Source organism: Oncorhynchus clarkii, unplaced genomic scaffold (assembly GCF_045791955.1).
Source record: "Oncorhynchus clarkii lewisi isolate Uvic-CL-2024 unplaced genomic scaffold, UVic_Ocla_1.0 unplaced_contig_8549_pilon_pilon, whole genome shotgun sequence".
NCBI classification, from domain to species: Eukaryota; Metazoa; Chordata; class Actinopteri; order Salmoniformes; family Salmonidae; genus Oncorhynchus; species Oncorhynchus clarkii.
This window is the reverse complement of record NW_027261136.1, coordinates 121,864-136,748: the sequence shown is the minus strand read 5'-3', so window position 1 is coordinate 136,748 and position 14,885 is coordinate 121,864. Positions and strand designations below refer to the sequence as shown.

The 14,885-nt window shown below is 44.1% G+C and overlaps 1 protein-coding gene across 1 annotated transcript in view; it reads right to left on the bottom strand.

Moving 5' to 3' along the window:
• LOC139405168 (NLR family CARD domain-containing protein 3-like) overlaps window positions 1-14,885 on the bottom strand; it is a 457,948-nt gene that overhangs the window by 369,464 nt on the left and 73,599 nt on the right. Inside the window, exon 2 of the mRNA XM_071147586.1 lies at window positions 6-57. Within this exon, the coding sequence (XP_071003687.1) occupies window positions 6-41 (36 nt within the window). The 5' untranslated portion in view covers window positions 42-57. The remainder of the gene's footprint in view (window positions 1-5; window positions 58-14,885) is intronic.

Below are 14,885 nucleotides of genomic sequence, written 5' to 3'. Positions count from 1 at the left end.
GAGGCAGGGTCCCCCTCATCTCTCTCCCCAGAGAGACTCATTTTAGAGAACTGACCCCTAAACAGAGATCCAACATGTTGGTTGTGGTTAACACAGTGACAACTAAACAGAGATCCAACATGTTGGTTGTGGTTAACACAGTGACAACTAAACAGAGATCCAACATGTTGGTTGTGGTTAACACAGTAATTCTTGAATATCAATTGTTATAATTTATTAATAATCTCTTATAAAACATTTACTAACAGACATATCGAAACAGTCAGGTTATTTAATACAATCACATGAATATGTAGATGTGACATCTCTTCTCCATGGTAACTGTCAATAATAATAATAATAAGTAACTTTTAAGGTAGTTCTAGACATTACAGCAGCACAAGGCCATGTCTCACAATTATTTTATTCACCTTTTTTATTTAAGTCAGTTAAGAACAAATTCTTATTTTATTATTTAAAGGTGGGCTATTTATTGTCTTTCAATCTGTTATTTTCTAAATGTATCTGAGAATATAGACAGAAGGGCTAAAATGGACATGATTGATCTGAGGGGAAATCATTGATCCATTCAGAAATGTTTTTTGCATCAAGTAAGAGATTTTATATTATGTAAAGTAGGCTAGGTTATAATGTATAGTAGTGGGTTGGTAGTGATATGTTATATTATGTAAAGTAGACTAGGTTATAATGTAGTAGTGGGTTGGTAGTGATATGTAGATGTTATATTATGTAATATGTATATAACCTACATATCATAGATGACCAGTCTAAACCTGTTCAGATCAGTTCACATAATGTTATAGTCCTACCAGTAGCAGGACAGAGAATGTACTGTATATAACCTACATATCATAGATGACCAGCCTAAACATGTTCAGATCAGTTCACATAATGTTATAGTCCTACCAGTAGCAGGACAGAGAATGTACTGTATATAACCTACATATCATAGATGACCAGCCTAAACCTGTTCAGGTCAGTTCACATAATGTTATAGTCATTCCAGTAGCAGGAAAGAGAATGTACTGTATATAACCTACATATCATAGATGACCAGCCTAAACCTGTTCAGATCAGTTCACAGAGACCATCAGGTTTGTCAGCATGATAAGTGATCATAGCTCCAACCTACTCTGACTATTTAATGTCTGACATCGACTAACCTTTTAATCGTATGTAGGAAGCCAAGACCAACGAGAGTTTTCCCCATCTTTCCAACGTCTCAACACATTTATCTGACTTCTAATGTACTGAGAAATATGTGCCACAGTTTCAACAGCCATTTTGTAACTGCGTAGGCTACAAACATACTTTTAATTTCACATGAGGAAATCACATAACTTACAGTCACTGGTGCAGCCGCCTGTTTTCTTACAGATGAAGTAGCTTTCATAGACAACTCATTCAACCAGCCTAAACAACAGTAAATAAAAGATGTCAATTGGTCAAAGGAGAACACATGAAAGAGGTAGAGATATATATATATCCTGATAGAGTCATACACATGGAAGAGGTAGAGATATATATATCCTGTTTTGCTACAGATGTAGGATCTTAATTTGAGACAGTTTAATACAGCAGAAAAATTATGTGGATTATAATTAACATTTTAAAGTGGAAAGTGGAAATGACAAACTTCAGAAGCCTTTTAAAACATCAAATACACTGCAAGTTTTAGTTTTCCTGCAACAGGGTGATCAAATTCAGATCCTACATCTGTACAGAGATGAGGTCTTTATCTGAAAAAGGAAGTTTGAGTTATTAGCAATGAAGTTGCAACTGTCAGCTGCTGTAAGCCTCTGTGATTGGATGTTATAGACCCCAATCTGAACAGTTTCTTCCCCGTGGTTATAGCCTTTAGCTCTATGCTCAGTCTACCTAGTTCAATATATTGTTGTACGTAAACTTTGTGCAACCTCCACCGCCTGTATTCTGTCTCTTAATGTCTTCTTTCACTAGCAGCACCATGTCACCATGTTAAATAATGTGTTCAGATGTAGGATCTTTCCAACTCTGAGGACATGTCATTGTGATGTCATTTATTACATTTCAACCTGTTGATGAAGGCAACTAGAAGGCTGAACCCAGAAGACAACTCTAAATCAACACTTACTGATATTATCCTAAAATCCTTTCACTCGTATTATTGTGTCTCTTAGTTCAACGAATGTCGGGCAGCCTGTGCTGTTAATATAGTTGAAAACAGCAGGCAGGGAGGTCAACACCCTACGGGCAGCCTGTGCTGTTAATATAGTTGAAAACAGCTGGCAGGGAGGTCAACACCCTACAGGCAGCCTGTGCTGTTAATATAGTTGAAAACAGCGGGCAGGGAGGTCAACACCCTACAGGCAGCCTGTGCTGTTAATATAGTTGAAAACAGCGGGCAGGGAGGTCAACACCCTACAGACAGCCTGTGCTGTTAATATAGTTGAAAACAGCGGGCAGGGAGGTCAACACCCTACAGGTAGCCTGTGCTGTTAATATAGTTGAAAACAGCAGGCAGGGAGGTCAACACCCTACGGGCAGCCTGTGCTGTTAATATAGTTGAAAACAGCTGGCAGGGAGGTCAACACCCTACGGGCAGCCTGTGCTGTTAATATAGTTGAAAACAGCAGGCAGGGAGGTCAACACCCTACGGGCAGCCTTGGCTATTTTTAGAAAACCAGTATATCAAGCCTGTATCAAAGTTTACCCCTCAGGCTACAATCAGGTTTCAGCATCAGGCAGGTATCAACATGCCGAGTCATAGGCTACAACCTGGGTTGTGTTCATTAGTTTACTCCACAGCCAACAGTATTAAAATGTTGCATAAAACATAAACAGTTCTCTAAACGCTGTACAATGTGACCTAAACGGTTTCTGTTGTTTTGTTACGGTGGGCACTAATGAATACACACAACCTGTTTTGAGGAAGTGTAAGTTGTTGTTAGTCTTTCACACAAAATACCTCCCTGAGTAAAAAGTGTTAACAGTAGATTAGAAAGAGAAAATGTTTGTTTGTTGCTTGTTGTGTTTTAAGCCTGTTTTGAGAAGACAAGTCTATAGACCTATGATACAGTAGGAGATCACCCTGGTCTATAGACCTATGATACAGTAGGAGATCATCCTGGTCTATAGACCTATGATACAGTAGGAGATCACCCTGGTCTATATAGACCTATGATACAGTAGGAGATCACCCTGGTCTATAGACCTATGATACAGTACAATCTTAGACTAAAGGGTTCCAAACAGGTCATCTGGCTGTCCCCATAGGAGAATGCTTTTGGGTTCCAGGTAGAACCCGTCTGGCTTCCATGTAGAACCCTCTGTGGAAAGGGTTCTTCATGGAACCCAAAAGGGTTCTACCTAGTACCAAAAAGGGTTCTACAATGGGGACAGCCAAAGAACCCTTTTAGATTCTAGATAGTGTAGGAGTGATCACCCTGGGGCACACAGATGGGCACAGAACAAATTCACCCCACGCATCTAATTTATATCAAACATTTAAGGCCTATTATAACACTGTCCACCAAAAATATCATCAACTATATGCATACACATAACAATATCATCAACTATATGAATACACACAACAATATCATCAACTATATGAATACACATAACAATATCATCAACTATATGAATACACATAACAATATCATCAACTATATAACAATATCATCAACTATATGAATACACACAACAATATCATCAACTATATGAATACACATAACAATATCATCAACTATATGAATACACATAACAATATCATCAACTATATGAATACACACAACAATATCATCAACTATATGAATACACATAACAATATCATCAACTATATGACAATATTATCAACTATATGAATACACACAACAATATCATCAACTATATGAATACACACAACAATATCAACTATATTAATACACATAACAATTGTCGTCTTACCTTTTATCTCTCAATAGAAACACAGTCTGGATGATCATCAGGTCGTCTAAAGTTACTTTCATTTGCTCTGCTCATTTACATATCAGGTTCTGCCTGTTCTCTCTCCCACTCCCTCTCTCTTTATAGCTCTTACAATGTGCCTTGGCATACAATCTACAACTGTCTGGAAATCTATTCTTCTGTCTCTCTCCATCACTTTCTCTGTGTCGTCTGTTGCTGTCTCTGTGTCTTGTCTGGTGTCTCTCTCCATCATATCCTATTCTGTTGGTGTCTCTGTGTCTTGTCTGGTGTCTCTCTCCATCATATCCCATTCTTCTGTTGCTGTCTCTGTGTCTTGTTTGGTGTCTCTCTCCATCACCAGAAAATGTTGAGGGTTAGGCATACTATAATACAACATTCACAACATGACAACACAACTACACAACACAATTAAATACAGTTGAGGGTTACTACAATACAACATGACAACATGACAACACAACTACATAACACCATTAAATACAGTTGAGGGTTACTACAATACAACATGACAACACAACTACATAACACCATTAAATACAGTTGAGGGTTACTACAATACAACATGACAACACAACTACATAACACCATTAAATACAGTTGAGGGTTACTACAATACAACATGACAACACAACTACATAACACCATTAAATACAGTTGAGGGTTACTACAATACAACATGACAACACAACTACATAACACCATTAAATACAGTTGGAATGTAGTTAGAACTCTGTTTCCATCAAACAGAAAAACAACAATAAATCTGGATCAACACATTTAGATTTCTAGATGCTGCACTTTGCTGTTTCATTACCCAGACAGCTGTTTAAGGTCAGACCAAGGCAGAGTGTAGTATCAGTACTTAGGGGTCATAGGTCAGATCAGTGGTCATGGCTGATATGCATGGACTAGGAAACAAACTTTAAAGCCATTTTTCTCAGATTCACTGTTTGTGTAGATGCTGTTTGTCTTTGTAGGACAGTAGTTCAGGTGGCTGTTTGTGTTTGTAGGACAGTAGTTCAGGTGGCTGCTTGTCTCTGTAGGACAGTAGTTCAGGTGGCTGTTTGTCTTTGTTGTACAGTAGTTCAGGTGGCTGTTTGTCTTTGTTGTACAGTAGTTCAAGTGGCTGATTGTGTAGATGCTGTTTGTCTCTGTGGGACAGTAGTTCAGGTGGCTGTTTGTCTTTGTAGGACAGTAGTTCAGGTGGCTGATTGTGTAGATGCTGTTTGTCTCTGTGGGACAGTAGTTCAGGTGGCTGTTTGTCTTTGTAGGACAGTAGTTCAGGTGGCTGTTTGTCTAGATGCTGTTTGTCTTTGTAGAACAGTAGTTCAGGTGGCTGTTTGTGTAGATGCTGTTTGTCTCTGTGGGACAGTAGTTCAGGTGGCTGTTTGTCTTTGTAGGACAGTAGTTCAGGTGACTGTTTGTCTATGTAGGACAGTAGTTCAGGTGACTGTTTGTCTATGTAGGACAGTAGTTCAGGTAGCTGTTTGTGTAGATGCTGTTTGTATTTGTAGGACAGTAGTTCAGGTGGCTGTTTGTGTAGATGCTGTTTGTCTCTGTAGGACAGTAGTTCAGGTGGCTGTTTGTGTAGATGCTGTTTGTCTCTGTAGGACAGTAGTTCAGGTGGCTGTTTGTCTCTGTAGGACAGTAGTTCAGGTGGCTGTTTGTCTAGATGCTGTTTGTCTTTGTAGTACAGTAGTTCAGGTGGCTGTTTGTGTAGATGCTGTTTGTCTTTGTAGTACAGTAGTTCAGGTGGCTGTTTGTCTTTGTAGGACAGTAGTTCAGGTGGCTGTTTGTGTAGATGCTGTTTGTCTCTGTAGGACAGTAGTTCAGGTGGCTGTTTGTGTAGATGCTGTTTGTCTCTGTAGGACAGTAGTTCAGGTGGCTGTTTGTCTCTGTAGGGCAGTAGTTCAGGTGGCTGGTTGTCTCTGTAGGGCAGTAGTTCAGGTGGCTGTTTGTCTCTGTAGGACAGTAGTTCAGGTGGCTGTTTGTCTCTGTAGGACAGTAGTTCAGGTGGCTGTTTGTGTAGATGCTGTTTGTCTTTGTAGTACAGTAGTTCAGGTGGCTGTTTGTCTTTGTTGTACAGTAGTTCAGGTGGCTGTTTGTCTTTGTTGTACAGTAGTTCAAGTGGCTGTTTGTCTCTGTAGTTCAGGTGGCTGTTTGTGTAGATGCTGTTTGTCTTTGTAGGACAGCAGTTCAGGTGGCTGCCCTTGCACTTAGTCTGCCTCCTGTCCTTCCCATCGGCATGGTTACACCTTCCTGAAAACAATGACTCCATACTTTGCTGAAACCTGTTCTGCCAGTTCATGTCCTTAAAGACTAGAATGTTCCAATGTGGTTAGCCAATGAGATGACAAGATAGTTCACACATTCCTCATCCAGGGTTACTGTAAAACAGACATGTCACATTTCTGTTTCGTCCATAACTTGTTTCCTGCTTGTAGCAGGCCGTGTTAACAGGAATCCTCTTCTCTAACTAGAAGTCATGTGATTTCATGAGAATGTTGTTCTGCAGTGAGAGTATAATGCAAGTCAAGGTGTCTTGCATGATAGGAGTGTCTATTAACAGGAATTCTCTTCTCTAAGAATGATAGGTGTTGTTGTACAGGGTCATAGTAGTATGATAGGTGTTGTTTTAAAGGGTCATAGTAGTATGATAGGTGTTGTTTTACAGGGTCCGTCATAGTAGTATGATAGGTGTTGTTTTATAGGGTCATAGTAGTATGATAGGTGTTGTTTTAAAGGGTCATAGTAGTATGATAGGTGTTGTTGTACTGGGTCCGTCATAGTAGTATGATAGGTGTTGTTTTATAGGGTCATAGTAGTATGATAGGTGTTGTTTTAAAGGGTCATAGTAGTATGATAGGTGTTGTTGTACAGGGTCAGTCATAGTAGTATGATAGGTGTTGTTTTACAGGGTCAGTCATAGTAGTATGATAGGTGTTGTTTTATAGGGTCATAGTAGTATGATAGGTGTTGTTTTACAGGGTCATAGTAGTATGATAGGTGTTGTTGTACAGGGTCAGCCATAGTAGTATGATAGGTGTTGTTGTACAGGGTCAGTCATAGTAGTATGATAGGTGTTGTTTTACAGGGTCAGTCATAGCAGTATGATAGGTGTTGTTTTACAGGGTCAGTCATAGTAGTATGATAGGTGTTGTTGTACAGGGTCGTAGGAGTATGGTAGGTGTTGTTGTACAGGGTCGTAGTAGTATGATAGGTGTTGTTTTACAGGGTCAGTCATAGTAGTATGATAGGTGTTGTTTTACAGGGTCAGTCATAGTAGTATGATAGGTGTTGTTTTACAGGGTCGTAGTAGTATGATAGGTGTTGTTGTACAGGGTCGTAGTAGTATGATATGTGTTGTTGTACAGGGTCGTAGTAGTATGGTGACCATGGAGCAAATTAGATGTAAGTGTCTTGCTTAAGGGCACATCGACACATTTTCAATTTGACAGGTCAGGTTTTAAAACCAGCGATACCAGTTACTGACCACCACTCTAACCACTAGTCTATCTGACCATACCAGTTACTGACCACCACCCTAACCACTAGTCTATCTGACCATACCAGTTACTGACCCAACACTCTAACCATTGGTCTATCTGACCATACCAGTTACTGACCCACCACTCTAACCACTAGTCTATCTGACCATACCAGTTACTGACCCAACACTCTAACCACTAGTCTATCTGACCATACCAGTTACTGACCGACCACTCTAACCACTAGTCTACCTGACCATACCAGTTACTGACCCACCACTCTAACCACTAGTCTATCTGACCATACCAGTTACTGACCCACCACTCTAACCACTAGTATATCTGACCATACCAGTTACTGACCCAACACTCTAACCACTAGTCTGTCTGACCATGCCAGTTACTGACCCACCACTCTAACCACTAGTCTATCTGACCATACCACTGACCATGTGGACACCTCCTAGCGGTCTGGTTGTTAGGAGTGTTTATCAGACCATGTGGACACCTCCTAGTGGTGGGGTTGTTAGGAGTGTTTATCAGACCATGTGGACACCTCCTAGTGGTGGGGTTGTTAGGAGTGTTTATCAGACCATGTGGACACCTCCTAGTGGTGGGGTTGTTAGGAGTGTTTATCAGACCATATGGACACCTCCTAGTGGTCTGGTCGTTAGGAGTGTTTATCAGACCATGTGGACTCCTCCTAGTGGTGGGGTTGTTAGGAGTGTTTATCAGACCATGTGGACACCTCCTAGTGGTGGGGTTGTTAGGAGTGTTTATCAGACCATGTGGACACCTCCTATTGGTCTGGTTGTTAGGAGTGTTTATCAGACCATGTGGACACCTCCTAGTGGTGGGGTTGTTAGGAGTGTTTATCAGACCATGTGGACACCTCCTACTGGTGGGGTTGTTAGGAGTGTTTATCAGACCATGTGGACACCTCCTAGTGGTCTGGTTGTTAGGAGTGTTTATCAGACCATGTGGACACCTCCTAGTGGTGGGGTTGTTAGGAGTGTTTATCAGACCATGTGGACACCTCCTAGTGGTGGGGTTGTTAGGAGAGTTTATCAGACCATGTGGACACCTCCTAGTGGTCTGGTTGTTAGGAGAGTTTATCAGACCATGTGGACACCTCCTAGTGGTGGGGTTGTTAGGAGTGTTTATCAGACCATGTGGACACCTCCTAGTGGTCTGGTTGTTATGAGTGTTTATCAGACCATGTGGACACCTCCTAGTGGTGGGGTTGTTAGGAGTGTTTATCAGACCACGTGGACACCTCCTAGTGGTCTGGTTGTTAGGAGTGTTTATCAGACAATGTGGACACCACCTAGTGGTCTGGTTGTTAGGAGTGTTAATTAGACCATGTGGACACCTCCTAGTGTTGGGGTTGTTAGGAGTGTTTATCAGACCATGTGGACACCTCCTAGTGGTGGGGTTGTTAGGAGTGTTTATCAGAGCACGTGGACACCTCCTAGTGGTCTGGTTGTTAGGAGTGTTTATCAGACAATGTGGACACCTCCTAGTGGTCTGGTTGTTAGGAGTGTTAATCAGACCATGTGGACACCTCCTAGTGTTGGGGTTGTTAGGAGTGTTTATCAGATCATGTGGACACCTCCTAGTGGTCTGGTTGCTAGGAGTGTTTATCAGACCATGTGGACACCTCCTAGTGGTCTGGTTGTTAGGAGTGTTTATCAGACAATGTGGACACCTCCTAGTGGTGGGGTTGTTAGGAGTGTTTATCAGACCATGTGGACACCTCCTAGTGGTGGGGTTGTTAGGAGTGTTAATCAGACCATGTGGACACCTCCTAGTGGTGGGGTTGTTAGGAGTGTTTATCAGACCATGTGGACACCTCCTAGTGGTCTGGTTGTTAGGAGTGTTTATCAGACCATGTGGACACCTCCTAGAGGTCTGGTTGTTAGGAGTGTTTATCAGACCATGTGGACACCTCCTAGTGGTGGGGTTGTTAGGAGTGTTAATCAGACCATGTGGACACCTCCTAGTGGTCTGGTTGTTAGGAGTGTTTATCAGACCATGTGGACACCTCCTAGTGGTCTGGTTGTTAGGAGTGTTTATCAGACCATGTGGACACCTCCTAGTGGTGGGGTTGTTAGGAGTGTTTATCAGACCATGTGGACACCTCCTAGTGGTGGGTTGTTAGGAGTGTTTATCAGACCATGTGGACACCTCCTAGTGGTGGGGTTGTTAGGAGTGTTAATCAGACCATGTGGACACCTCCTAGTGGTGGGTTGTTAGGAGTGTTTATCAGACGATGTGGACACCTCCTAGTGGTCTGGTTGTTAGGAGTGTTTATCAGACCATGTGGACACCTCCTAGTGGTCTGGTTGTTAGGAGAGTTTATCAGACCATGTGGACACCTCCTAGTGGTGGGGTTGTTAGGAGTGTTTATCAGACCATGTGGACATCTCCTAGTGGTCGGGATGATAGGAGTGTTTATCAGACCATGTGGACACCTCCTAGTGGTGGGGTTGTTAGGACTGTTTATCAGACCATGTGGACACCTCCTAGTGGTGGGGTTGTTAGGAGTGTTTATCAGACCATGTGGACATCTCCTAGTGGTGGGGTTGTTAGGAGTGTTTATCAGACCATGTGGACACCTCCTAGTGGTGGGGTTGTTAGGAGTGTTAATCAGACCATGTGGACACCTCCTAGTGGTGGGGTTGTTAGGAGTGTTTATCAGACCATGTGGACATCTCCTAGTGGTCTGGTTGTTAGGAGTGTTTATCAGACCATGTGGACACCTCCTAGTGGTGGGGTTGTTAGGAGTGTTTATCAGACCATGTGGCCCCCTCTATGTCTGGTTGTTAGGAGTGTTTATCAGACCATGTGGACACCTCCTAGTGGTGGGTTGTTAGGAGTGTTTATCAGACCATGTGGACACCTCCTAGTGGTGGGGTTGTTAGGAGTGTTAATCAGACCATGTGGACACCTCCTAGTGGTGGGGTTGTTAGGAGTGTTTATCAGACCATGTGGACACCTCCTAGTGGTCTGGTTGTTAGGAGTGTTTAACAGATCATGTGGACACCTCCTAGAGGTCTGGTTGTTAGGAGTGTTTATCAGACCATGTGGACACCTCCTAGTGGTGGGGTTGTTAGGAGTGTTAATCAGACCATGTGGACACCTCCTAGTGGTCTGGTTGTTAGGAGTGTTTATCAGACCATGTGGACACCTCCTAGTGGTCTGGTTGTTAGGAGTGTTTATCAAACCATGTGGACACCTCCTAGTGGTGGGGTTGTTAGGAGTGTTTATCAGACCATGTGGACACCTCCTAGTGGTGGGTTGTTAGGAGTGTTTATCAGACCATGTGGACACCTCCTAGTGGTGGGGTTGTTAGGAGTGTTAATCAGACCATGTGGACACCTCCTAGTGGTGGGTTGTTAGGAGTGTTTATCAGACCATGTGGACACCTCCTAGTGGTCTGGTTGTTAGGAGTGTTTATCAGACCATGTGGACACCTCCTAGTGGTCTGGTTGTTAGGAGAGTTTATCAGACCATGTGGACACCTCCTAGTGGTGGGGTTGTTAGGAGTGTTTATCAGACCATGTGGACATCTCCTAGTGGTCGGGATGATAGGAGTGTTTATCAGACCATGTGGACACCTCCTAGTGGTGGGGTTGTTAGGAGTGTTAATCAGACCATGTGGACACCTCCTAGTGGTCTGGTGTTTAGGAGTGTTGATCAGACCATGTGGACACCTCCTAGTGGTGGGGTTGTTAGGAGTGTTTATCAGACCATGTGGACACCTCCTTGTGGTCTGGTTGTTAGGAGTGTTTATCAGACCATGTGGACACCTCCTAGTGGTGGGTTGTTAGGAGTGTTTATCAGACCATGTGGACACCTCCTAGTGGTGGGGTTGTTAGGAGTGTTTATCAGACCATGTGGACACCTCCTAGTGGTGGGTTGTTAGGAGTGTTTATCAGACCATGTGGACACCTCCTAGTGGTGGGGTTGTTAGGAGTGTTTATCAGACCATGTGGACACCTCCTATTGGTGGGGTTGTTAGGAGTGTTTGTCAGACCATGTGGACACCTCCTAGTGGTGGGGTTGTTAGGAGTATTTATCAGACCATGTGGACACCTCCTAATGGTCTGGTTGTTAGGAGTGTTTATCAGACCATGTGGACACCTCCTAGTGGTGGGGTTGTTAGGAGTGTTTATCAGACCATGTGGACACCTCCTAGTGGTCCGGTAGTTAGGAGTGTTAATCAGACCATGTGGACACCTCCTAGTGGTGGGGTTGTTAGGAGTGTTTATCAGACCATGTGGACACCTCCTAGTGGTCCGGTAGTTAGGAGTGTTAATCAGACCATGTGGACACCTCCTAGTGGTGGGGTTGTTAGGAGTGTTTATCAGACCATGTGGACACCTCCTAGTGGTCTGGTTGTTAGGAGTGTTTATCAGACCATGTGGACACCTCCTAGTGGTGGGGTTGTTAGGAGTGTTTATCAGAACATGTGGACACCTCCTAGTGGTGGGGTTGTTAGGAGTGTTTATCAGACCATGTGGACACCTCCTAGTGGTGGGGTTGTTAGGAGTGTTTATCAGACCATATGGACACCTCCTAGTGGTCTGGTCGTTAGGAGTGTTTATCAGACCATGTGGACACCTCCTAGTGGTGGGGTTGTTAGGAGTGTTTATCAGACCATGTGGACACCTCCTAGTGGTGGGGTTGTTAGGAGTGTTTATCAGACCATGTGGACACCTCCTAGTGGTCTGGTTGTTAGGAGTGTTTATCAGACCATGTGGACACCTCCTAGTGGTGGGGTTGTTAGGAGTGTTTATCAGACCATGTGGACACCTCCTACTGGTGGGGTTGTTAGGAGTGTTTATCAGACCATGTGGACACCTCCTAGTGGTCTGGTTGTTAGGAGTGTTTATCAGACCATGTGGACACCTCCTAGTGGTGGGGTTGTTAGGAGTGTTTATCAGACCATGTGGAAACCTCCTAGTGGTGGGGTTGTTAGGAGAGTTTATCAGACCATGTGGACACCTCCTAGTGGTCTGGTTGTTAGGAGAGTTTATCAGACCATTTGGACACCTCCTAGTGGTGGGGTTGTTAGGAGTGTTTATCAGACCATGTGGACACCTCCTAGTGGTCTGGTTGTTATGAGTGTTTATCAGACCATGTGGACACCTCCTAGTGGTGGGGTTGTTAGGAGTGTTTATCAGACCACGTGGACACCTCCTAGTGGTCTGGTTGTTAGGAGTGTTTATCAGACAATGTGGACACCTCCTAGTGGTGGGGTTGTTAGGAGTGTTTATCAGACCTTGTGGACACCTCCTAGTGGTCTGGTTGTTAGGAGTGTTTATCAGACCATGTGGACACCTCCTAGTGGTGGGGTTGTTAGGAGTGTTAATCAGACCATGTGGACACCTCCTAGTGGTGGGGTTGTTAGGAGTATTTATCAGACCATGTGGACACCTCCTAGTGGTCTGGTTGTTAGGAGTGTTTATCAGACCATGTGGACACCTCCTAGAGGTCTGGTGTTGTTAGGAGTGTTAATCAGACCATGTGGACACCTCCTAGTGGTCTGGTTGTTAGGAGTGTTTATCAGACCATGTGGACACCTCCTAGTGGTCTGGTTGTTAGGAGTGTTTATCAGACCATGTGGACACCTCCTAGTGGTGGGGTTGTTAGGAGTGTTTATCAGACCATGTGGACACCTCCTAGTGGTGGGTTGTTAGGAGTGTTTATCAGACCATGTGGACACCTCCTAGTGGTGGGGTTGTTAGGAGTGTTAATCAGACCATGTGGACACCTCCTAGTGGTGGGTTGTTAGGAGTGTTTATCAGACCATGTGGACACCTCCTAGTGGTCTGGTTGTTAGGAGTGTTTATCAGACCATGTGGACACCTCCTAGTGGTCTGGTTGTTAGGAGAGTTTATCAGACCATGTGGACACCTCCTAGTGGTGGGGTTGTTAGGAGTGTTTATCAGACCATGTGGACATCTCCTAGCGGTCGGGATGATAGGAGTGTTTATCAGACCATGTGGACACCTCCTAGTGGTGGGGTTGTTAGGACTGTTTATCAGACCATGTGGACACCTCCTAGTGGTGGGTTGTTAGGAGTGTTTATCAGACCATGTGGACACCTCCTAGTGGTGGGGTTGTTAGGAGTGTTAATCAGACCATGTGGACACCTCCTAGTGGTGGGGTTGTTAGGAGTGTTTATCAGACCATGTGGACATCTCCTAGTGGTCTGGTTGTTAGGAGTGTTTATCAGACCATGTGGACACCTCCTAGTGGTGGGGTTGTTAGGAGTGTTTATCAGACCATGTGGACACCTCCTAGTGGTCTGGTTGTTAGGAGTGTTTATCAGACCATGTGGACACCTCCTAGTGGTGGGTTGTTAGGAGTGTTTATCAGACCATGTGGACACCTCCTAGTGGTGGGGTTGTTAGGAGTGTTAATCAGACCATGTGGACACCTCCTAGTGGTGGGGTTGTTAGGAGTGTTTATCAGACCATGTGGACACCTCCTAGTGGTCTGGTTGTTAGGAGTGTTTAACAGATCATGTGGACACCTCCTAGAGGTCTGGTTGTTAGGAGTGTTTATCAGACCATGTGGACACCTCCTAGTGGTGGGGTTGTTAGGAGTGTTAATCAGACCATGTGGACACCTCCTAGTGGTCTGGTTGTTAGGAGTGTTTATCAGACCATGTGGACACCTCCTAGTGGTCTGGTTGTTAGGAGTGTTTATCAGACCATGTGGACACCTCCTAGTGGTGGGGTTGTTAGGAGTGTTAATCAGACCATGTGGACACCTCCTAGTGGTGGGTTGTTAGGAGTGTTTATCAGACCATGTGGACACCTCCTAGTGGTGGGGTTGTTAGGAGTGTTAATCAGACCATGTGGACACCTCCTAGTGGTGGGTTGTTAGGAGTGTTTATCAGACCATGTGGACACCTCCTAGTGGTCTGGTTGTTAGGAGTGTTTATCAGACCATGTGGACACCTCCTAGTGGTCTGGTTGTTAGGAGAGTTTATCAGACCATGTGGACACCTCCTAGTGGTGGGGTTGTTAGGAGTGTTTATCAGACCATGTGGACATCTCCTAGTGGTCGGGATGATAGGAGTGTTTATCAGACCATGTGGACACCTCCTAGTGGTGGGGTTGTTAGGAGTGTTAATCAGACCATGTGGACACCTCCTAGTGGTCTGGTGTTTAGGAGTGTTGATCAGACCATGTGGACACCTCCTAGTGGTGGGGTTGTTAGGAGTGTTTATCAGACCATGTGGACACCTCCTAGTGGTCTGGTTGTTAGGAGTGTTTATCAGACCATGTGGACACCTCCTAGTGGTCTGGTTGTTAGGAGAGTTTATCAGACCATGTGGACACCCCTAGTGGTGGGGTTGTTAGGAGTGTTTATCAGACCATGTGGACACCTCCTAGTGGTGGGGTTGTTAGGAGTGTTAATCAGACCATGTGG